Source organism: Sus scrofa, chromosome 8, assembly GCF_054392235.1.
Source record: "Sus scrofa isolate SSC_HxYL_T2T_F1_AM1 chromosome 8, Sscrofa_HxYL_maternal_Yorkshire_Landrace_v2.0, whole genome shotgun sequence".
Classification (NCBI taxonomy): Eukaryota; Metazoa; Chordata; class Mammalia; order Artiodactyla; family Suidae; genus Sus; species Sus scrofa.
Genome location: NC_139390.1, coordinates 18,233,167 through 18,258,561, shown reverse-complemented (window position 1 = coordinate 18,258,561; position 25,395 = coordinate 18,233,167). Strand labels below are relative to the sequence as shown.

General features: G+C 45.5%; 1 protein-coding gene across 7 annotated transcripts in view; it reads left to right on the top strand.

The window, feature by feature from the left end:
• Positions 1-25,395, top strand: part of PPARGC1A (PPARG coactivator 1 alpha) — a 686,355-nt gene that overhangs the window by 199,028 nt on the left and 461,932 nt on the right. For 5 of the 7 annotated variants that reach the window (XM_084970903.1, XM_021100439.2, XM_084970904.1 and 2 more), the window contains one exon: positions 2,178-2,242. The exons of the other annotated variants lie outside the window; for them this stretch is intronic. In XM_084970903.1, the coding sequence (XP_084827029.1) occupies positions 2,225-2,242 (18 nt within the window). In that variant the 5' untranslated portion in view covers positions 2,178-2,224. The remainder of the gene's footprint in view (positions 1-2,177; positions 2,243-25,395) is intronic. 7 annotated transcript variants of the gene reach the window in all.

Sequence of the window (25,395 nt, the reverse complement as noted above, 5' to 3'; positions counted from 1 at the left end):
ACAGTGGAAACTCCGTAAGCTTTCTTATATTACCACTGAGAAGCAAAAGCCGTGGAGGGCAGGAGGTCAGGGCCACGGAGCAGCCCACAGTGGTGTTGGTTTGGGAGCAAGGTTACCTGACTCTTGGCCCAGAGCAATCAAGAGAAGGGAGCATGATAAAAATGGGTGACTATTACATTTTTCAGAAACATTTCATTGAGTGTTTGTGAAATTGGCTTTCCTCCCCCCTCTTTAGGTGGAAAAATCTATTATGATCCAGTTTCAAGATATATTTATTAGTAATTACAACAGCAGCCCAGTGAGAATCAAAGGAGACACAGGAGCAGAGCACCCAGTTCCACACCGTGATTCATTCACTCAACCTGTATTTATGGGGTGCTTTGACCTCAAGATGGATTTAGCGGTGGACGAAAAAGTCCATACTCTCATGGAGCTTATATCCTGGTGCTGGGGGGTGGGGTGTGGGGGGGGGGAGCATGGGAAACCTAGTAAAGAGATGGTGAGCCTTACAGAGAAAGAGGAAGAGCAGTGCGGGGTGGAGCCTGATGAAATGCAGCTATTTTAGACAGGGGATCAGAGGAGACCTTGCTGAGCTGGTATAGGAGCAGAGATGATGGAAATACCTGCGTCAAGATTGTCTCAAGAGAAGGGAACATGGTTGGAAGGGCAAACGCCCTTCGTCCCTCCAAGGGCACAAGCAAAGAGGTCAGTGTGCCTGCAGCGGTGAAGATAGTGGGAGAGATCATGACCCTTAAATCATGGGCTTTGGGAAGAATCTGGGTCAGACGTATGTTTTAATGGCTGCATCTGCGGCATATGGAGGTTCCCAGGCTAGGGCTTGAATCCTCGCTGCAGCTGCTGGCCTGCACCACAGCCACAGCAACGCCAGATCTGAGCTGCATCTGCAACTTATGCCACAGCTTGCGACAATGCCAGACCCTTAACCCACTGAGGGGGGGCCGGGGATGGAACCTGCTGAGCCACAACAGCAACTCCAAGGGTCAGATATTTTTAAGAAGACACATCTTTTAGCATTGCTATGATCCTGAATAATGTGGCTTATAAAGAGAGTCCAAACCCACCAGGAGAATCCAGAAACCATCAAATCTTTCCAGAGAGTTTTGGATGAGAGAGCTTGTTACTGTACTCACATCCTTGAACCATAAGATTATAAATTTCTTGATGATGGGACCTGCGTCGTGTGTATGTTTGTGTCCTCCAAGAAACCACATGGAGTGCTGAACTTATGCAGAGTTGAGACTCAGTAAATACTGATTATTTGGTCAATGCGCGAATAAATGGCCTGAGCGTGGTAGAAAGGACGGTGTGTCCTAGAAAGGGTTGTTAAAAATACACCCTTCTAAAAATGTGGTTCGCGAGATTACTTCTGAAGCTTCTGACTTCCTTGGGATAATTTTTAAAGACAAGTCCATATGCTGACATGTGAACATAAGTACGTATATAACGAACTGAACAGTAGTAACATGCTTTTCAGGCCAAATTTTAGTTGGATGATTGTATTTTGTCAATTTCAGTTTTCCTCTTTGTTTTAAACTGGATGTGGGAAATTTTTTTTTTTTTTGCTATTTCTTGGGCCGCTTCCACGGCATATGGAGGTTTCCAGGCTAGGGGTCTAATCGGAGCTGTAGCCACCGGCCTACGCCAGAGCCACAGAAACAAGGGATCCAAGCTGCGTCTGCAACCTACACCACAGCTCACGGCAACGCTGGATCGTTAACCCACTGAGCAAGGGCAGGGACCGAACCCGCAACCTCATGGTTCCTAGTCGGATTCATTAACCTCTGCACCACGACCGGGAACTCCCCCACTGCGCCACGATGGGAACTCCCGGAAAAATTTTTAACGTCTTCTCTGGTATTAAAGCGTTCTTGGTCTCCGGGATCTTTGGACCAAGTGCCAGGCAGTACTGTCTCACTCTGGGTAAAGTGTGTTTACTATTTTGTGACAAGGGTGGGAATTACATGGGAAGTGTCTGTTCTCAAGGAAAAGGTGGGTGATCAAGTTGCATTTTGACGGGAAAGAGGAAAGTTGTAATTCTTGTCCTCCTGTTGCTGAATTCTCTCACTGTAACAGACCAATCATTTATTCCCCCTGTTGCATTTCTCTAGCCCCATCTGCAAAGTGGGGGTAACACAAACTTACCCTCTGCCTTTCAGGTTTTTTGCGAAAAGCAGTGAACTAAAATTGGTAAAATTGGAGCCCCATGGATGAAGGGTACTTTGTAAGTATAACCCATTATTGTCATGTTCTGTTCTGTTACTCCAAAGTGCAACTATCAGATGTCTGTTCTTGCCATGCTAGGAAAACAGTAACACCAAGTTTCATTCCCAAATATTGAGAATCTGACTTTCTTGGAGGAATTTAACATTTCTGAACTCTCTCATGGTTTGTCAAGATGTTGGGCTTCTGACATACTCGGTTACTGTTGATAGACAATTTGGAAGAATCCATGTCTGCATATTGTGTACAAATGTTGATATCAACCCAGGATGGGAATGCAAGGTATCTCTATTTCTCTTCTCTCACCTCTCTCTCCCTTTCTCCTTTGATCTGCATTTAACGCTGTGTTGGGAGCAGTCCTTTTATGTCTCAAAGAAATGGTTGGTTTCAGGGAGATATGGAATGTTTTGTGGTGAAGGGCGATGGTTTGTTAATGATGAAACTCAATGAGACGTCTCTCAGACACGTTGCTCAGTATTGTGTTTTTAGACTTGGGGTTGGGGAGGAGGCCAACTACAACAGTGACCATGGGACAGCCCAGGTGACTTAGGGGTGGCCTCTTGTCCACGGACTGGCCAAGGGCTGCAAGCCGCAAAGCCAAAGAGCAGACAGAAGCTGTAAAATCCTACTGCAACTGCGTCAACTGAGTTTTCCCTGCCGAATGAAACATGTTTTTATTTTCTAGGTTAACGTAGCATTGTGGGAACAGTTGTAGATTGGCCAGCAGTGTGCCTGGCTTAACCCATGGTACATGCATTTTTTACAGGGTGGCTATCACACATTAAAAACTCCAAACATAGAACAATTTTGAAAGGGTTGTGACTGCTTATTGAAGCCCATGTTGGCGAGTCCCCCTGGGATTCACGCGGCTGTGAGGTCTTATATCTGGAAAGGTCCATGCACGTCGCACCTCTAGTCCTATTTCTTGCCCAGTTCTAAGGATTCTATCTGATGATGAGGCAGAACTACAACCTCAGGAGGCAACTCTTTTCAGCTACATTGTTCCTTCTTGAGTTGAACTCAAATCCACCCTCTATGTATTGTCCACACTTGGGTTCTAACGTCACTCTCCATTCTTACCAAGAACCAGCCTTCCTCCTCCAAAGTGACACTTGCAAGTATTTGGTGGCACTCACTGGGTCCCCTTTCGTGTGGTCTTTGTCAGCGTGCGTTCCCTTCTCAAGCAGAACTTGTCTGCCTTGACTTCCTAATTCCTTACCCTCTGGAAGGTTCTCATTGTCTATATCTTTCTTAACTAGCAGCATTGAGCGTCTCCCCTCTGCAGGCCCCATTCTGCATCTCAGAGCCAAGAGATCTAATCAAAGATCTGGAAGAGAATGACCTGGAAGGAATCGTCTGGAATCCAGTGCGCCCATGGATGGGTTTGAGGAACGGCACAGCAAAACCCACGTTCCTCTGTGAGGTGCAGATGATTGACAGAGAGAAAGTTGTTTTGGTTAATAATACAATCTGCTTGCCTCCTGGAGACACAGCAGTCGCCTACTAATTCGTTAGAAGTGAATTAAGGTTGTTTACCGATGTTTTAAAGTAACTGTCAGAGTGAAAAAAAAAAAAAAAAAAGGTTCCTCCAGGATGAGACCACTCACCTACTTGCGAGTCGCTGTTTATTTTAAGCCAAGTGCATAAATAATATATTGAGATACGAAGGGTGATTTCAAGCATTAGAACACGAAGCCTCCTGTTTACTAACTGTCATTGGGCTGAAGAGAATTTAAACAGCTCTGAACCTTTTTGTCTGTGCAGGCAAGGCATGAAATTAACTTTCATTTCGTAGTTAGCAGAAATCATGATTAAGGCAGTCTTGTTGATGTGTCTTCTGCTGATCCGGGGCTCTTTGGCTATGCTAGACAGGCCTGGCAACAGAATGCTTCTTGTGTTTCTTTTGGAGAAGACCCTCTCCAGCCCCCCAGGAAAAATAGGCAGGGAGCTGATGGAGACTCGGAGTCAGTTTGTTCTGAATGTAAAGGGCAAGAGTGGAAGAATCCCAGGCTAGGTTTAGGGGGCCTAGTCCTGAGCAGCAGGAGCCCTCTCCGAATCCTACTTTCTTCATCTGTAGAATGGGCATCATCGCCTCTGCTCCCACTGCTTCACAGGAAGACAGTGAGAGCCCACTGCTGGGAAAGGGCCTTGGAACGTATTCGGTGTCATACCTGGGCAGGCCAAGGCTGTGTTTTACATGACTTAGATCTAGTAACTCGTTTCATCTGCCAGACCACGCTGTGGGCCAGATACTGTGATTACCCTCATTTTACTGCTGCAAAAGCTGAAGCTCAAGAGAGCAAAAGGGACTCGCTCCATCATCTCACAGCTAGATGGTTGCAAGTTGGGATTCAAACACCAGGCGATGGGGGCCGGGGCAGAGTTTGTGTTTTTAGCTCCTTCCTTATCTGAGGGAAGGGGCCAGGTTCTCCTCCATAGGATTGTGCCTCCTGGTCATGCTCAAGCAAATGAAACATCATTGCTAATAGGCTGGACCAAATTCAGCTTGAGAATATGCAGGTATGGCTTCTCCAGGAGTGAGTGTCGGCAAGGAGGATTCCCCTTGGGTAGGGGTGTAGCTGACGGTAAGGATTCATTATATTTTATGTGTAAAGAGCCTGGTGATAGTTGGGTGAAAAGACCTATTACTCGAAATGCTTTCGGAAGCAAGAACTTTGATTTACCTTTTGTCCCTGTAAACTTGAAAGTGTGGTAGCCTATTTTGGAGTATAGGGAGAGTGTTAGGGAATGAATAGAAAATGTATGGAATGTTTAATCTTGCATGATTACATTTCACATTTGCTGGGGTAACGGTGGCACATGGAAGTGCACGATGCTATTGCCGCAGACCTATTTTCCGTGTTTTGATGAAATACGCTGGGTTTTACAGTCTGATACATGAACCCTTGGGGATGGGTCCTTATTAAGCAGAGGAACAGGATGGTATTTGTGAATATATTGGCATCACTGAAAATATATGATTGGTATAACTGCTTTTTAGTTTCTAGATTTACCTTCTATGTATTGGAATTTCAGAAGAGGAAAGAGCCTAAAGGGATTAGTGAAAACAGAAACGATGTCAATTTGCAGACCTCTTCCCCTGAAACATGCTCAGTCTGTCACAGGGTCCTGCTTAAAAGTGAGAGTGGCAAAGATGGAAATCTGATTTACTCTCGATTCCCCGTGAAGCTGTTCAAAAATAAGATCATTTCCATAAGCCCAGAAAAATGGACGGACTTGCGAGAAGTGATCAGCCGAGGCGGAGACGGGGTTCTGCAGCTCCGAACTGCAGAAATCTCAGCGACGGCGGCTGTGCCCTTGCACTCGTTAATACAATAAGATAATTGCATAATTAATACACTATGGAATTTCAATAATTGGAGACTTTGTTTTCTCATCCCAACATGCCACTGGCTGGGGTTTGGAAAGCATCGCAGCTTTTTAGGGAGGCCGGATCCTTCTTTCAGATCACGTCCTCTGCAGCCCACGGTGGCTCCTCTGGCGGTTCTGAGACACTTCCCTTTCGGGTTATTTTTAGGTGGTTATTTTTAGACGAGGTGAAATTAAGCAGGAAGTCCCCCAAAGTCTGCCTTGGCCCTGGGAATTGAGGATCATTTGGCTAAAAGCATCCCTGGTGCCCTCTAGATCTTTCCAGGTAATAACAGGTGAAAAGCAGGCGGAAGAGGAGCGCTGTCGGGTGAGGGAGCATTTCTCTGGGTCAGAGAAGTGAGCTGGCTTAAAAGAGCCACAGAGCAGACAGGAGCTGGAGCTGGGCTCCCTGAGTTCAAGCCCAGGTGCGGCCTCTTACCTGCTTTTCGATCTGGGGGAGATGCTCCGTCTCTCCCCTGTGCTTCTCTGTACCATGAGGCTCCTAGTTTTGTTGCAAGGCTTCGTTAATAAATGGAATGTTAATAAATGGAATGTGCTCAGGAAATACCAGGCAGCTTGCAAGCATCTAGTCCATGTTTGCTGGTATTATGAGGCAGTCCGGGAGGAAGTTTCATCGTCCTTGGAATGTGGCAAATCTTTGTTTCTTTTCTTTAAAAAAAATTTTTTTTTTTTTAATGAAAGTGCAGTTGACTTACAGTGTTCCTTCAATTTCTGTTGTACAGCAAAGTGACCCAGTCACACACACATACACACATATATGTACCTTCCTTTTGTTTTTTCATATTATCTTCCATCATGTTCTGTCCCAAGTGATGGACACAGTTCCCTGTGCTGTGCAGTGGAACCCCATTGCTTATCCACCCTAAATGGAAGAGTTTGCATCTCCTAACCCCAGACTCCCTGTCCATCCTACTCCCTCCCCCTCCCCCTCGGCACCCACAAGTCTGAGGGAGAACAAATAAGCAGATTTACAGTTTTGTTCATTCAAGAAATATATATTTTTTTTTATCCAGGCATTTTGAAGGATTTCCTTGACATTTTTTTCTTATTCACATTTTTATAAAAATGTATAGCCTTTTCCCCTTTAATTCCTCTTTTTTATGTCATTTCTTTTCGTTTTTTTTTCTTTTTTTTTTTTTGTATTTTCCCACTGTACAGCAAGGGGGTCAGGTTATCCTTACATGTATACATTACAATTACATTTTTTCCCCCACCCTTTGTTCTGTTTCAACATGAGTATCTAGACAAAGTTCTCAATGCTATTCAGCAGGATCTCCTTGTATGTCTATTCTAAGTTGTGTCTGATAAGTCCAAGCTCCCGAGAAATATTTGTTGAATACTTTTTCTATCACCATCTTGGGTATCAGAAAACAAAGACGAATAGTATTCATCCCCTGCCCTGCAATAGTTGCATGGAATTGGGAAAATAGACTTGCCAGTGGAGGAGGAGTAGGAGGAGAAAATAATAGCGTTAAAACAGTGTCTGGCAGAGAGTAAGATATTTTAGCAGGGACTGGCCTGTCATAGGCTTCCTGGGACCTAACGCGTCAATGAGTAAACGAGTGGCGGGAATTTGGTTTCAGGTGGCCTTGTTGGAGAGTCACAGTGGTTTCTTAGCACAGACTACGTTCCTCGCTGAGCAGTCACTTAGCAGAGAGCTGGGCTTCGGGACCTGGTTGGTGACTAAATGAGCGAATAAATGCATGGCTCACACCAGTGGCTCCATTTCCTCACCCCAGTCCAGGCGCTGATGGCTGTGCCTTGTCCGGATGTGTGTGTTTGAACCTTCCACCACCCGCCCACCCAATTTTATTTTGAAAAAATTCAAAGCTACAGAAAAGTCGAAAGAATAGCAGAGGGAACACTCTGGACACCTATCTTTTACCTATAGGCATTAATTGTCCCACTTTGGCTGCAGTGCCATCTCTCCTTCTCTCGACGTGACTTTGAACCTGGTCTTAATTCACCAGAGAGATCATGTACCCGCCATGTGCCCCACCTTCAGAGCACACAATGTTCATCCCACTTCTTCAATTCTACATCTCAGCATTAGGAATTTTGTTTATTTATTTATCTACTATGCTTCCCAAATAAGGTATATTTTCTTGAACATATTATTATGGATGAATTAATTCTGTGCTTTGTTTTTACATGTTTAAACTTTTAGTTAGAAGGTTCTCTGATACAACTGTAAGTTCCTGAAAAACAAGCATTTGGCTCTCATATCTATGCCACCAGCACTAGCATGGCAGGCGTACAGTTCTACAATGAATTTCTGCTGAATTGACTGAATTAATGGACAAATTTATATATCATTTTCTCTTTTACTGAGATGACTTACTTAACGAACAGCATGAAAGCACGCGAAAAAAAAAAGGCGTGTGGTGGATCATTTAATCTTGCGTGCAAGACTAGACTTATTTATTTATTTATCTTTTCAACGTGATACATTTTAGAAGGAAAATCCAAAAAGAGCCTAAGAGAACTTAGCTTAAAAATATTTTCTCAAGTTTAAAGATTGCTGCCTGAAACATATTTTTAGATTATTCATATACTCCTCACATATTTAGAACGCAGCCAATACAAGATGCCTAAAATTTTAAAAAGGTTAGAATGTTTTTCTGGATGCTCTTTCTCATTCTCTTTTCCAGAGGAGAGATTTTCTGGAAAAGGCAAATTTCCTTGACCATTATTTTTCTGAGAGCCTTTCTAAGAGTCTTTAAAAAAGTAGAGGATAGTCCCAATGCCAGTATAATGAGATTATCCTCTCTCATGTCAAGAATATTCACTGTAAGGGGTGACTTTGCAAAGAGAGGGGCTGGTTATGCATGTGGTGATAGGCTCTCAAAGAAAAAGGAATCCACGTTTGACTTTGGATGATACTGACAAACTTTCCTGAAAAGACTCTTTTCTGATCAGTTTGAGCCTGTATAAAAAATAAGGTATTGGTCACTCTAAATGTGTGGCAAGAGCTGCCGGAAGGTTGCATTATTTTGGTGGTTTGGGAAAGGCTGTCTGGGAAGCATAGGGAATCTGGGGAGGGACTCAGGCCACCCCGGATGGTGGCGATGGGGATTCAGAGGACAGGAAGTGGGACCAGCGTTGGAATCCAGGCCATTCCCTTCTGGTCCCTCAGAATAGCTCTGATAGTATGTGCTGTACATTGGCATCTGTCGAAGACTCAGTTTTCAGGAAGAGTGTGCTAAAACTAACAAGAAAGAGTTTGGAAACCATAGCACTGGTGGCTAGAAGATAAAATAGAAGAAATTTATGCCGCAGTGTTGGTTGGCAGTGAGAAATGATAGCTGTCAACGTGCAGGGTGGGAGAGGTCAAAAAAACCCATGAAAAACAGACACAAGCTCTAAAACACAGTCGCTGTCTGGGAGTGTAAAGCAGGGTCAAATGCCCATCCAGAGCCCAAGGCAGTGATTCTGAAACTTGAGTGACTCCTGGTCCTTAACCCAGAGATTTTGATTCCGTAGACCCGAGGAGGGGCTGAGGAGTCTGATTTTTTTTAACAGTCACCCTGTACCACACAGAGAGCAATTGCCCTGAAGTCACGTCCAGAGCATAGAACATAACAGTGTTTGTCACCGATAAGGATGACTGGAGTTGCAAAGAAAAGGTTACGTTCAGCTCAGCATAATGAAATCCTTTTTCAAATTCAGGGAAATTTTAAGATGATTTCTTTTCTTTTTTCTTTGCCTGTTTAGGGCCTCACCTGAGGCACATGGATGTTCCCAGGCTAGGGGTCGAACCAGAGCTACAGCTGCCAGCCTACACCACAGCCACAGCAATGCGGGATCTGAGCCGTGTCTGTGACCTACACCACAGCTCACGGGCAACGCCAGATCCTTAACCCACTGAGTGAGGCCAGGGATTGAACCTGCGTTCTCACGGACACTATGTCAGGATCTTAACCTGCTGAGCCACAAGGAGGACTCCAATTTCTTTTCAAAATGCTGAAAACAGAAAAAATTATCTTGAATAACTGAGGGGGAAAGACAAACAGATAAATAATTCTGATATAAAGCGGACTTTATTCAGTCTCATGGGAGAGGAAAGAAGGTTCATGTGATGGGTCCTGGGAAGAGGGAACCTCCACGTGGGGCCTCAGGGCTCAGTGGGATGAGCCTAGGCTGTGGGGTCAGATGGACCTGGGTTTGAATCCTGACTCTTCTACTTACCTGGTGTAGGCCCTTGGGAGAGGAACCTCATCTCTTTAAGCTTGGGCCTTCCTCATAGAGAAAAATGACAAATTAATTTAGGTGATGTCTTCAAAGGGCTGAGCACAGGGCTTGCAGAATAACAGATGCTCAATTATTCTATCTATTCAACATGGACCTGAAGATGGGTGGCTTTCAAGAGGGCAGGAATGAGGGCGTGTTGTCTGTTGCTTTTGTTTTTGCTTTCTCGATGGAATAGGGGAGGGGGAACAGTAGAGTGACCCCAAGAGGAGGAACGACACAGGCAAATCCTGAGGTAAGAGATGGCGTGTACCTGCGTGCCTTTCATGGTGTTGTTCGTGTAGAGAGTTCTAGACGATACGAGTATTTTACAAATATTCTCGAATTGAATCCTCAGTGTGTTACAAATATTCATAAAGTAGATCCTCAGAGTAACTCCGTGAGGTAGGTATTATTATTTAACAGATCGTAAAGCTGAGGCACTGAGAGGTTAAGTAACTCACCCAAGATCACACAGCTAGTAGTGGCAGAGCCAGGATTTGAATGCAGTCAGCATCTGTGCTTCTGACCGCTATGCTAAGCTATTTTAATGGTAGTAATTTACCTCAGTGTGTATCAGGAAAATGTAACTAGTGCAATACAAACCATGCTTTTATAGATATTTCTGCCTAGAACAATAGTCACGTTTTGAAAAGCAACTTGATTTTTGGGGTATTTTTAGTGCTGTATTACTTAAAGAAAATTGGAAGGACATATGGCAAAAGATTTAGCTTTGATCATCTACATGGTAGACTATGGTGAGCATCATTCTCTGTATTTTTAAAAAGAGAGAAGAGTTTCCTGAAAAGGAGATTGAAGGTAGAGGTATTTTTTTCTTTTTTTAAAGTTTTATTAAAGTATAGTGGATTTACAGTGTTGCGATAACTTCTGTACAACAAAGTGTTTCAGTTATACATGTACACACGTCCATTCTTTTTCAGATTCTTTCCCCGTATAGATTATCCCAGAATGTTGGGTAGAGTTCCCAGCGCTGTACAGCAGGGCCCTGTTGGCCCTTTATTCCTTGCACCTGCCAATCCCAAGCCCTCAGTCCATTCTCTCCCCCACAAATCTGTCCTCTTTGGTAGCCACAGATTTGTTTTTAAAGTCTGTGAGTTTATTTCTGTTCTGCAAGTAAGTTCATTTGTATTCTTTTTTTTTTTTTTTAGATTCCACATACAAGTGATACCATATGACGTTTGTCTTCCACTGTCTAACCTCACTTAATATGATAATCTCTAGGTCCATCCATGTTGCTGCAAATGGCATTAGAGGAATGGATAAAGATGATGTGGTGCATATGTATGATGGAATATTACTCAGCCATGAAAAGGAACGAAATAATGCCATTTGAGGCAGTTTGGATGGACCTAGAAATTGCCATTTGCAAAAGTAAGTTGATTTAAATGAGAAATAAAAAACAAATAAAAGGAGTTCCCTGGTGGTGCAGCAGGTTAAAGATCTAGCATTGTTATAGCTACAGCACAGGTTACTGCTGTGATGCATGTTCGATCCCTGGCTCAAAATTACACATGCTGTAGTTGGGGCCAAGAAAATCCCCTAAATTAAAAAAACAAACAACAAATAATAATATGGGTGACATCTACTATGATGAAGATCCTATGGCTCGTCCCCAGATGATTTTGGCTTGGGAAATTCTGGGGAAGGAGAGATGGGGGCTACAGATGGCAGCTGCCTCTGAAACAACAAATCCTTTAAGTTCTGGGAAAGAAGCAAGTCCCTTTCCCCTTGGAAGGGAAGCCAGGAGAAGGGAAGGCCTTGTAGCTTGCTGAGTTCACTCCCATTTCTGTCAGTTCCATTGGGAAGAGAACCCCTCCCCGCCCCCCGCCCCTCGGAGCCACCCACCCCCTGTGCCAATGCCCTGTTGAATGGCTGCACTGAGATCTGAGCTGTTGGGAAGATTTTTAAGTTTCTTTTTCTCCTTTTCCTCTTCCATCCCCCACCTCCTTCCTCTTCCTTCTTCTTTCTACCTCTTCCCCTTCTCCTTTTTTATTGTGCTTGAGGATAGATATCACAGAGGTGGTACCCCAAGAATGCAAGTGGCTAATGCAGTTCAATAGGAAAAAGAGCCGAATACTCTAGATGGCATTTTAATTTACCTTCAGCTTTCCAGGACGGCACTTGTGTCTGCCCTTGAATCTTTGCTTTGGGTGTTTAGATTATGCTAAACCAACCCATGCTTAGGTGTTGACATTTGCTGCAGGTTTATCTTCCTAACAACCTGTTTGAGACTAATGTTAAAATGAGCGTCCTTCCCTGGGCCCATGACGGCAGGAGTTAGTCTGTAAGTTACAAGACACCAGAGTGTAACTACCTACCTTTGAGTGGGAAGGTTCTGGATAGTTTCCAGGGTCTTCCCCCCCCCCGCACTGGGTGCGGGTCAGATACCCGCCCCTCGGGCTCTAGATTTCATATTTGGAGATGACTGATCTCCTTATCCAGTCCTACGAATTTTCTCTGTCGTGCCCTGAGGACAGGCATTGTAATCTGGTTTTACCTCTCTCTTCTCACCATTTAGTGCTTGGCATATGGCGTGCATTCAATAAGTACACTTTTGCCCATTGGTTAAGGAGTGATGTCAATAATTCAGTATTTCTTGTTTCAGACTGTGTTTCAGCAAATACTTACTGAGCTCTTACTATGTGCCAGGCATTGTGCCAGGGGGGCTTTCATACTGGTTGAGTCTCACGCAGCCCTTTTCATCTATTCATATTGGGGCAGTTGAGGCTTAGGAAGGCGAAATGATTTAACCAAGACCACATATACTCTTTTTTTTTTTTTTTGGCTGTCCCATGGCATATGGAGCTCCTGGGCTAGGGATCAGATCCGAGCCGCTGTCTCGACCTGCTCCACAGCTGCAGCAACGCTGGATCCTTAACCCACCGTGTAAGGCCAGGGATCAAAGCTGCAACCCAGCACTCTCAAGATGCTGCTGATCCCATTGTGCCAGAGTGGGAGCTCCAAGACCACACATTCTTAACTCGACAGGATTCAAGTCTGGGTATTCCAGACCCAGTGTTCTCTATTTTTAAAAATATTTAGATGTATTCAACTTAATTTTTATTAGAGTTGATTTATAGTGTTGTGTCAATTTCTGCTGCACAGCATAGTGACCCAATCGTAAGTGTGTATATATGTATATATACATATATTCCATATATTCCCTTTCTTATGTTATCTTCCATCATGATGGATCTCAAGAGACTGGCTGTAGCTCCCTGTGCTGCGCAATAGGACCCCACTGCTTATTCATTCTAAATGTAATAGTTTGCATCTACCAACCCCAAATCCCAGTCCATCGCACTGCCCCCCCCCCGCCCCTTTATTTTCTTTATGCTGCTCTCCTGGGCCTTGCAAACCCTGAATGGATTTTCCCCACTCCCTCTGAAGCTGGACCTTCTCACCACTGATTGCCTAGGATCTCAATAATCAACTCCCAAGTAGCAGGTTTCTCCCTCCCTGACTGTAAATAAAGCATCTGTCTTCATGGCAAGAGACTCTGAGAGTCATCAGATGCCCTTGCCCACAGCGAGTCCGGGAACGGAAGCTTCTCTCAGAGTTTCCAGCGGGGCTTGCCCGTGAAAGTACCCTGGGATTAGTCCTGTATTCGTGCCCCCAGCGCTGTTCTGGGGATGAAAATAGTTGTCACAGTGACTAGAAAATTGAATTGGTTAAACCTTTGGGTTTTAGATTGTTTTCGGAGAGCGAGTAACTCTATGATTTTTTTACTTGTCACGGGCTAAAAGGAAAAAAAAAAAAAGTAAGAGTGAAACTTCATAGCTATTTTTCTTCCCTGTATGTTCCTGGTGGTTATTTATATCTGGGAAGTTTCCATTGGGATTTAGTTCAGGATATAGACTTGGCAGGGCGGCGTCTGCACTCTGTGGTGACATTTGACAGACTGCAGGCAAAGCAGGATGGATTTCTAATATCTAGATGGATGGATTTGGGGATGAAGTGCCAGGACGGCACTGTATTATGAGATGGATTTATTGATCTGCATCTAAAAGTGGCCTGTGGCCTGTCGGTATCGGATCCGTATCAATACCTTTGATAAATTAGGGCTCCGACCCTTTGCTTTGTTTGCTTTATCAACCTCGCTTGGCAATAACAATAAAAGACTCCAGGTGGTGTACTGCGAATGGCTTAGTGCGCTACTAACCTTAGGGCCCAGCCTCGCGATGCCGCACATGTTATAACCACCAGAAGTGCACTGCTGTGCCTGACTTCCTCCCCGGAATTAGACATTTCTCCTGCAACGTTGCGTTTCAATATCAGCTTCGCGCATTAACCTTGAAACGCTGTGCCCGTGCTGTAGGTGGCATCTTCATTTTCCAGCTGAAGAAATTAAGACACGGAGAGGTTAAATGAGCTGCCCAGGGCCACGCGGTAAAATCTCCAATACAGCTGGCATCTAGGCAGAGGTGTCATGGTCCCTAGGAGAGGGTAGGACACTTTTCTTCTCTGTGGTTTCAAGGTAAAGAGATCGGAATTTGCAAGGAGCTGCCTGGTGATGTGCTTTTTGCCCAGGTGACACAAGGCTGCCCTCTCAGCACTGAGGCTTGTGGGGAGGAAACCCGGGTCCCTGGTGTTGGGAGCAGAAGGTTTTTTTTTTTTTTTTTGGTCTTTTTCCCATTTCTTGGGCCGCTCCCACGGCATATGGAGGGTCCCAGGCTAGGGGTCGAATCGGAGCTGTAGGCACCAGCCTACGCCAGAGTCACAGCAACACGGGATCCAAGCCACGTCTGCAACCTACACCACAGCTCACGGCAACGCCGGATCCTCAACCCACTGAGCAAGGCCAGGAGTCGAACCCGCAACCTCATGGTTCCTAGTCGGATTCGTTAACCACTGCGCCACCACGGGCACTCCAAGAAGCAGAAGGTTTAAAAGGTGCTTACCTTGGTCTTTGTAACCTCAGACCAAGGTTGGATGACAACCCTCATGGGATGGCCCTTATCATGACTCGTGCATCTTTTAGGGCGCAGCTGTATGCCCAACCAGATGTTAGGTGTCATGGGGGGCACGGAGAGACAGAAAACGCAGGTCTTCCTCTGTGACTCCTTTCACATGACCATGGCCATGAGCACAACATTAATGAAAGATATTAATAAATGATCACACTGTTGCTAAATGAACACACTGCGTACCCTTGTCTGTCTTAGCAACTGCCTGGCATCAGGTTAACAGAGGTGTTTGAAGTCTTCAACCCTGGGGGTGCTGTGTGGGTGCAGGTCTAATTCTGCAGGTAGAGCTGAATCTCTGTGGTGTAAATTATGGTACCATTTTACCTTTGAGCCTCTTCTGGAACTTTGTGCTAAAGTCCCTGTACTCGGGGTTCCCGTCGCGGCGCAGTGGTTAACGAATCCAACTAGGAACCATGAGGTGGCGGGTTCGATCCCTGCCCTTGCTCAGTGGGTTAACGATCTGGCGTTGCCGTGAGCTGTGGTGTAGGTTGCAGATGCGGCTCGGATCCTGCGTTTCTGTGGCTCGGGCGATTCGACCCCTAGCCTGGGAACCTCCATATGCTGTGGGAGTGGCCCAAGAAATGGCAAAAAAAGACAAAATAAATAAAAAAATAAATAAATAAAGTCCCTGTACTCTGTCATCACAATGATGATGAGCTGGGCTAGAAAACCAAAGTGATTATTATCGGGCAAAATATAGAACTGGCGCTGGAGTGCTGGAGCGGTAAGTGGTGTTTTATCTAGGAAAAGTTTTGTTTCAACCTTTTTTGGTTGAAAATCCATTCTAAAGTATATCATGGAAGAAATGCTTCTCTCTCCATTTTTACGCCTTTTCCTTTTTGTGGCATGTGGGAGGTTCCCAGGCTAGGGGGCTCATCGGAGCTGTAGCTGCCAGCCTATACCACAGCCGCAGCAACTCGGGATCCGAGCCGTGTCTGTGATCTACACCGCAGCTCACGGCAATGCCAGATCCTTAACCCACTGAGGGAGGCCAGGGATTAAACCGAGTCCTCATGGATACCAGTCAGGTTTGTTAACCACTGAGCCACAACGGGAGGAACCCCAGACGGTTGTCATTTCTGAAGATCAGATTTTTGTTTTTTGTTTTTGTGTGTGTATGTGTGTGGGGGGGGGGTTAGGTTGAGAGGATTTAGGGCATTAGCCAACTGATGGTTTTTAGCCTGAAATTTTTGATATCAATTTACTTCCAATGCAGTGAGTTAATGGGCACATTTTCCACAATCTCATTTGCATCCTTTGTTCCAAGGAAAATTGCCTAATAATATAGTTTTGCTTTCTCTCCGCTACCCAACAGTCCATATTCCTTTAGCCTCAAAGGAGAAAGCAAGCCCATTTCACCTGTACATGCTGTTGAAGAAGCAGATTCCTGTCGAGGTTCAAGGTCTAATCGGTTTGGCGTGGCATCTAGGAATCTCCGTTTTTTAAGCATCCTAAAAAAGCTGATGACAGCCTCTATTTCTAATAGGAAGGTTTTGGGAGGCCTACACTTTGAGAAACAGTGTGAGAGGCAGAGGAGTTGGTACCTGGGCAGATTCCAGGTGCAGAAAGAGAGGTGATGTGTATTAGAGAAAAATGTCCCTTCTCCCAGAAGGTGGTCTCATGGTGACTGAGTGGTGGTTTTTCATCAGTGACTCATGATACAACCTTGTAGGAAATTCAGACCCCAGATTCAAGTTTACAAACATATATGGAAGAGATTTTCTCGGGGTCCCAGGATTGGAATCAGACAGCGTAACACTGATTACTGGGAAATACATATTTATTACGAGAGCTGTTTTTTTTTTTTTTTTTTTTTTTGTAGTAGGGAGAATTTATTTCATGCAGAGCATATAGTATTTGATTGATATTATCAGATTATAGGAAGTCTATGAGAAAAGAAACAGTAACACAGCAAATTATCGCGTTAGAGTTATTCATCCAGCCATTTGTATCCCATGTGAATAAGCACTCTTGGAAAAAATTTTGTGATTCTGTCAAATAGAGAAATTATTCACAGAGAACATTTCCATTATTTTCAAAGCAACAACACTGGTATGGTTGAGCATCAGTGTGTGTGTGTGTGTGTGTGTGTTGCACACGGCATGTGGGTGGATATTGGCAAACAAGCCATGAACTAATAATAAAACAACACATTAGCAACAATTTAATTAAGCACAATTTATGTCAAAGTATCTGAATAGGGATATGATTACATAATTATGTGCAAAACTTTGAGGCGAAGAACAGACCTTTTTCTTTTCTTATAGGCAGCTCCACATTCCGCCATGGTCTGGCAGCTGTTTTTTGAGCTGCCAAGCTGGCTTAGAAGTGGGGCCAAACCTTTTCCGAGGGAATGGTCTGGGCGAGCTGGCAGGCTGTCCAGCTGTGTGTGGTCCCCGTCCCAGCAAATGAGTAAATCAGAGTTATAAGTTGTAAATGGGCTGCCAATGAGCTTCTGCATAGTAGGGAATGAGCTTGGCATCGTTTAAAGTCCAGTTCAGCGACAGCCTCTCTCGCGGCAGCCGCATCAAGGAGATGGTGGAAAATTAAGGCATGGTGGGCCACGGAGCTTCCACAGGGCATGAACTCGGTGTACTGTGCTCGAAATGTCACATTCCAAGAGGTCCTGGAATGAGCCGGCTCAGTGTCATGTCGCGCTGTGAGCTCCGCTCACATGATGCAAGCTTTTGCTTATCTGCCCAGGCCTAAAATAAGACACTCCGATGCTTTATTTATGAGCTCTGGGCCACCCAGGCCTGTGATGTAAGTAACCTTGGGGTACACAGCATTTGATCACTTCAATTCCCATTAACTACCTGTTTCTAAATGGGGAAACGCATTTGCCCAGCGCACTGCGTTATTCATGAAGACACAAAAGCAGCCTGTTGTGCTGTCACTGGGGCGGAGTTCCATGTAATGTGATCCAGCTGTTGAATGCCGCCCTGTGGGTTTCTAATGTTACTTTTCTCCTTCTCCTTTTCTTGTTCATTTCCTTTTTCTTCTTTCTTTTCTTTTTCTTCCTTCTCATCCCCCCCTCCCCCCGCCACCCCATTCTTAAAAATGGCCAGCTCCAGACCTGGTTAAACACGTCACTGTATATCTGTGAGTTAGGATCTGTTCTCCTGTTTAGCACAGAAGGTCAGGGGTTGGTGGCAGAGGACCCATTTTACATAATAATGGGAGCCTCTGGTGCAGTCTCTGAGCTTGGGCGTGATGCTATTAATATTTCAGACCTCATCATTTTTCATTGTGGGGGCTGTGCTGTGGATGGTATGCTGTTTGGAGCATTTCTAGCCTCTGTTCACTAGACGCTAGTTGCATTGACCCATTGTGATAACCACATTCCTCAGGGTCCCTTCGGGAGCAAAAATCGCCCCTGGTTGATCTAGTGTGATGACTGCCTGGGTCATTGTTCATGAGCAATTTCCCTAACTCTCTCTTTGATTGTAAGGATATAGGTGTCAGAACTGGATTTGGAGGCAGACAACCTGGGTTTGCATCTGGGCTCCAGCCCTCACTGTCACTCGCTAATGTGACTCTGGACAAGCTATTTAGCTTCGATCTAAGCCTTCACTTCTTCGCCTGTTACGTAAGCGCAATACTGCATCACTTATAAGGTAATTGGAAATCAGCGACCTAATATGTATAAAGAATATAGTGTATGATACATGCTCAAGAATTGCTGGTCTGATGACCTGACCTGATAGAGGAAATACTTTGACTGTCAATTTAGACATACAAAGAAAAAAAAAAAAGCCCTTTTCATCATGTGTTGCCCACTTCTGGTTTCTTCCTTCTTCTCGTTCCCTTCTCTTCTGTCCCCCAGCCATTCTTCTATTCCAGAAACTAATTATGGCCCAAGATGTGCAACAGGGAGAATGGAAAGAGAAGCGGTGAGGGGAATAGAGGAGAACAGTTTCGTGGTGGGATCATTCAATTAGGAAGCCCCAGGAAGAGGCGTGGGCAATCCCTTTAGCTTCCTGCATGGGTGTGTAAGGATTGAATGATTGTAAAAACAAAGAAACCCTCCACACACCATTCATCTGAACCCCACCCTGCCCTCAACAAAATGCCAAATCCACCTTGTGGTTTTTTTGCTTCGGGAGAAAGTGAAATCGCTTTCCTTATTCGGGAAGGAAGGTGACAAATGTTAAATCTGTTTTCTTAGGAAACAGCTGAGAAAACCGTCGAAATGACTCCATGTGACTCGCACAATTTTCTGCCTGGGTCTTCAAAGTCTGAGTCTCTTTTGAGCTGTATCTAAATCTAGAAAGAAGGGCCAGGCTAAGAACGAAGTCGACATCAGACAGGGAGTGAAGTCTGTAATCTTTAACACCGCCTTTTCAGCCATCACTCGCATATTTTACAGAGCCTCTCAAGGCTGCTGCTACCTGCCGCCAATTAAGAAATGCTTGGCAAAACCCCATTCTTCCAGTTTGTTCTGAAACGCTCTTTTCTCGGGGGAGGGTGCTGCGGTGTCCCTCACATGTTGCAGGTCCCTCTTCTTTGCATCCACTCTCTTTCTCATCCTTTCTAGTTGCACCGTAGAACCCGAGGGTTGGAAAGGATTTGACAGTTCGTCGAGCCCATTGGTTGCATTGCTTCTAGACCGTTTCTGACACGGTCCATCTCTTCCCTCCTTGAATGATTCTAGAGATGAGGCGTTCACGCTTATGGGAAGGAGGATGCTTAATTGTTGAAGCATTCTTTCTAATTGTTAGGGGCTTAGAGGTCTGCCTCCCTGTACCTGCACCCAATATTCTATCAACCCAGCTGTGGGGGTTCCTGTGGACCCAACTATGCCGGGACCCAAATATGAATTACATATAGCTTCTGCCCTCAAGGAGGGCATTATGGTCACGGTGAGATGTTTCATGGATGTAAATCATTTATTCATTCAACAACCATTTATGAGTCATCCCAATGAACCAGGTACCTTGTTAGGAGCTGGGGATACAATGGAGCAAGGACACCATCTCAACCCTCAGCGGAGCTTGCAGCCTAATGGAAGAGAAAGACAGTAATCAAAATTTCACCTTAGTAAATATATAATAAGGTGGCACTAACTTAAGTGTAATGAGAGAAAGGAAGTGGTTTTGTGCGTAGAGAGTTGGGTGGAAAAGGGAATGGTTTCTACATCAAACAGGCTGTTTTCTCCGAGTGGTGAAGATGAGTAGGAATGAAAATTGGTTGGAAGAGGAGGGGTGGGGTTAGCAGCCCAATGGGGGGGGGGTGGCTGGAATGTGCTGAAACAGGAGCAAACCTGAGGACACAGGGAGTGATAGAGGCCTGCAGGGGTGGAGTCAGGAGGCAGAGGTGGCTGCCCTCAGCAGGGCTTTGGGGGCTGTGGATATTGGTCTTTGTCTTAAGACCAAGGCTGTCCAAGGGATCTCCAGAGCTGTCGAGGGGATAAATGCACAGGCTTGGTCACGGTTAGATACAGACCAGATCCAATCAGTGGATGGAGAGAATACACTGAAATAAATGCTGTCTGAGGGCTGAGGATGGAGCAAGGGACCCCGCCGCTGAGGCCACAGCAAGCTTTCTAGAGAAGGGAAGGTCTGAGTCCTTGTGAAATAAGAGTGGGCCTCTTTCAGGCTGGTGTTCCGGGTAGGGAAATTGCCACCACACATGCAGGCAGGCATGAAGAGCCACAGGACAATTCCAAAGCACAGCAAGTTATCTTTCACGGAGCACAGGGCTGGGGTCAGAGCTGGGCATCACTAGCTGGCCAAGAGCCCTCGACGGTGGGCTTCATCCTGAAGCTGAGCCTCTGTGGGTGATTGAGATGCTCAGCTGCAGTTTTATTTTTTTATTTTTTATTTTTTTGTCATTTCTTGGGCCGCTCCCATGGCATATGGAAGTTCCCAAGCTAGGGGTCGAATGGGAGCTGCAGCCCCCCGGCCTACGCCAGAGCCACAGCAACGCGGGATCCGAGCCGCGTCTGCAACCTACACCACAGCTCACAGCAACGCCGGATTGTTAACCCACTGAGCAAGGGCAGGGACCGAACCCGAAACCTCATGGTTCCTAGTCGGATTCGTTAACCACTGCGCCACGACGGGGAACTCCCTCAGCTGCAGTTTTAGAACAGTCTTTGGGCTTCCACGTGGCAGGGAAGAGCAGAAGCTGGCGCATCCAGCTGTGCAGTGGTCAGGATGGGGATACAAAGATCTTCCACCAGGGCAGGAGTGGTGGGCTGGAACTTTTAAGGAGCGAGAATCAACAGGAGGCAGTGTGCACGCCACAGACACCCTATCGCTTTCCTAATAGCTGGGGAAATATTCGCTACCGTTATCATGAATCTGTACAAAATGCTGCTTGGAAGACAACTTTACCGCAGAGCGAAATGACAAGAATAAAAGAGTCCAACACGTACAGAAGCAACAATGAGTACTTCCCCCTTTTATCTGCTCTTTTGGATTCGTGCACCTGTTCACTGTCTTTGTCAACGGCAGAGCATTATTTATAAGACGCCGTTATTTTTTTTCCCCTCTAAACATCTGGATGTTTGGCGTTGCACAGATAAAACATCTGGAGTTAGGCCTGAAGTTTTGCCTCTTTTCCCAGATGTTTGGTGTCCCGTTGACAAGGCCCGGGAGTCTTGGTGAAGAGCCATCTCATAAAACTAGGTGCTACACGAGGCTTGAGCCTCCTACAGATAAATTTGGAGGGGGTAGAAGGATGAATAAACCCCACTCAAGGCGGCTATAAGATAACCAAGCAAATTATGGGTCCAAGGGAATTGAGAATATTTCTGGTTGAGGAAAAGGGATACAAAGGAGTGTATTGGGGCTTTTTTTAGGATACATTTGCCAGTGAATGTTTGCTTTGAACAACTCGGGGTGGGGAGATCAGGGAGATTGCAAATGTGAAGGGCTTCTCCAGCTGGACTAAAGTCTATCATTTAGCCTGGCCGGCCGACAAAGAGGCAGGAACTTGAAGGCTGAGTTCATTCTTTCCTAAAGCGTTTTTGTTGTTGTTGTTTTGAAAGTATTTTCTAGGCTTTCTGATTAACCCCTTGTGATCTTTCATAAGAGAACGATCCACTAAGGGTCTGGGCAACTATTTCAGTATAGGAATTATACACAGACTTGAGACTGGTAGAACCCCATTGTCATATCTGGGGCAGGAGAAACGTTCAGGAGAGAATATGAAAACCGTGTTATTAATAAAATTGTGAGTAAATGATCTTGGCCAATCCTGGAACTGAGGGTAGATTCGTTCATTTTCCACCCCCCATCACCCCGCTGCAGCATCATAAGTTTCTCCTGAATCCTCGTCCGTTTTTATCTTTGGTCCGGAGGGGGGAGTGGCTATGATGGGTCAGGCTGTGGATGGTCCCCCAGCTCCATGAGGGGGCTTCCATGGATGGGGAGATGCCGTCTTCCTCTCTTGCACAGCCCACCCACCCCGCAAGGGTGACCCTCTAGGGAGGTGTCTTCGAGAGCTGCTTTCGGGCCAAGGGTGTATCTGCCTAGCTACCTTCCTCTGCTAGGAACCGCCTCCGTTTGAACCACTGTCAAGGCAAAATTGCTTTATTTTCTAATTTTGATGATATTAGCAAATACATGTAATGGGAAATAAAATTAATCAGTTTGTGCTTGTGAAATTGCCTCCTGTTTACCTCAGCCTTGTAGCGATTTTTCCCCCTCCTACAGGGGTTATTTTAATTAACAGCGTGAATTTTTGGTAGTTTAATTTATTTTATGATTGTGTAAAAATACTCCTTTGTAAGGGTTTATATATAACTAGCCAGCTAATTAGCAGTAATATTTTAACAACAGCTGTAGAAGCAGGGAGTCCCATGAAACACGGCTTCTCCCTCCAGACTTCCAAGATATTTATTGGTGTCTTTTCTTATCAGCTCCAGCTGAAGGCAGCAGAGGAGGGCAGCGTGAGCATCAGATAATTAAAAGAAAAGTAAGCATTCAAGCCCTCCTCTCACCTGCCACGCAGAACTTCCTAAGGACTGGTGTGTCTCTAAGCCTCTGATTTAAGACGCCTTCTCCTTGGCTTCTAGTTCTCCCAGAGTCTATTATATAGTCCTCGTGGGTCTCCGCACAAGCCATACCCTTCTGGAAAATTACGGGGAGGCTTTTAACGGCATTAACACGAACTAATAACAGTCACCAGCACTGGGACTACATCTTCCACTGAGGCAAAGCATTTTAGTAGAGAGTGAAGTCCACCTTCTGTTTGTTTAGTTTCCTGGGATTCAGGTATAACATCCAGGAGAGGGGAGTTCCCGTTGTGGCTCGGTGGGTTAAGAACCCAATGTAGTGTCCTTGAGGATGTGGGTTCCATCCCTGGCCTTGCTCAGTGGGTTAAGGATCTGGGTAGCTTGCAGATGAGGCTTGGATAACTTTCCTCATATAATTCTACAGCCACTTCGTTTCTGAGTTCTGGAAGGATTCGGGTAGGAGGAAAAGATCAATGATTTTCCATTCCTCTGACGAGGTCGAAGTTACCAGATGTACATCTTTTGAGAAAAAAAAAAATTTCTTTTTTTCTTTTGTCTCTGTCGAGGCTGGCAGCTGCAGCTCCGACTGGACCCCTAGTCTGGGACCCTCCATATGCCGAAGGTGTGCCTGTAAAAAAAAAAAAATGAGGAGAGGGTGCGGATACAGGGGGTGGAGGAGAGCGTCCGGGAAGACGATGCAGAGAAACAAAGACGTGGAGAGTCAGAGGGAGAAAAGGCAAGACAGACACGCTTGCCCTCTGCACCTACCTCCGACCCACACTCTCTGTCCTCCTTCTCCTCCTCCATCGTCACCTGGCACCTCTTTGCTGCTTCGGGTTTGGATTAGAAGATGTGCCACAGGAGCCGGGAGAAGGCTGTGGTGGAGAGGATAGTGGAAATGGCGCTGCTCTCGGCAACCAGCAGACGCACCTGTCCCCCTCGTGCCCCGATTCAGCGTGTGCACCCACTGGCCACCCTGAGTGAGGTTCCAGGGTTCAAAGAAAAGTGATTTGTTTTTTGCACCACTTTTTTTATTCCCGAAGACAAGTCAGGTACTTTGGAGCCTTTACGTGTCTAGATTCCTTTTTTTTTTTTTTTTTTTCCTAACAGCTGAATACTTGTCATGTGGAAGTTCCCAGGCTAGGGGTCCAATCGGAGCTGCAGCTGTGACCTAGTCACAGCAACACAGACCTACGTGACAGCAACACAGGATCCAACTCGCATCTGCGACCTACACCATAGCTCATGGCAATGCCAGATCCTTAATCCACTGAGCAAGGCCAGGGATCGAACCCGCATCCTCACCGACACTATGTCAAGTTCTTAACCCACTGAGCCGCGCTAGGAACTCCACGCATGTAGATTTTAGATTCTGACTTCAGCAGAAGAGAGTCCTCATAACTGCGCAGGTGGGAAGCCTGAGTCTTATTTTCTATCCCCAACGTTATTTTACAGATAGAGACACGAAGGGCTTGGAAGGTCAAGTGACTTGTCTAAGATCATGCAGAAAATCAGTGGTAGAGAAGCAGCCAGAGTCATGCCCAGCCCTTGAAAGTCTGTGTCTGTTTTCTCAGAGAAGGGCTCGGAAGCCTCGCATTATTTTCTGAGCGCGCTCACCAGTCTTTTCTGTGTGTCCGGGATCCCTCTCCTTGATCCCAGCACCATCCCTGTCTTCTCATCGTAGTTCATGTGCATGTTTGTCCCTCTCATCCGACCGGGAGCACCGTGAGAGCAGCATCTCTCTGTGGCTAGCGGGGTGTCTGGTCTATAGTAGATGCTCAACAAAAAATGATTGTGTGGATAAAAAACACAGGAAGTGGAATCAGACTTTCCAGTGCAGACTTCTGTAGAGTCAGGAGTCTTGATTGCTGATGAAGTGCTGTGTATTCAACTCCTTATACCAGTAGTTGTGACTGAAAATACCACACTTGCCGTGTTGGTCCAGGGCCTGAACCACAATAAGGGCTCACATGTTAACTGTAGTATTTCCTTGACTTTAGTAAATTAGAGGGAATGTATCTATAGAAAGTACCATGTAAACATTTCCAAAGAGTATCTAAATCAATAAAAATCTGGAGACTCAGTAATCTCACACACACACACACACACACACACACACACAGCCTTAGTTTGCCTGGGTTCATTCACAGGATCTTCTGGAGAAGGCAAATGCCCACTAGGGATAGGTAGAGGGTTCCTAAGAAATGGAGAACTTCTTGTACCACATAATCACTCTAACGACTCAGGATAGTGCCTTACATTTGTAAAGCTCCTGTATTTCACATACATGCAAAGAAACAGAGACCTGGAGAGTCAGAGAGAACAAACAAGATGGGCAGAGACCCCTTCTCTCTCGAGCTAGCACAGACCCACCATCTCCTCCCTACCATTCCTGCGTTGCCATCAAACACCTATTTTGCTGGGCTTGGTTTAGAGGATAGGGCACAGGAGCAGTGACGCTGCATAACCAGCACTTGAACAGTGCCTAATACGTAGTATGTGCTCAGCATGTGTTTGATGAGTGGCTGAATGATCGTATTTGGCTTTCACCATAACCCTTTGAGATGGTTAATGTCATTATCTCTA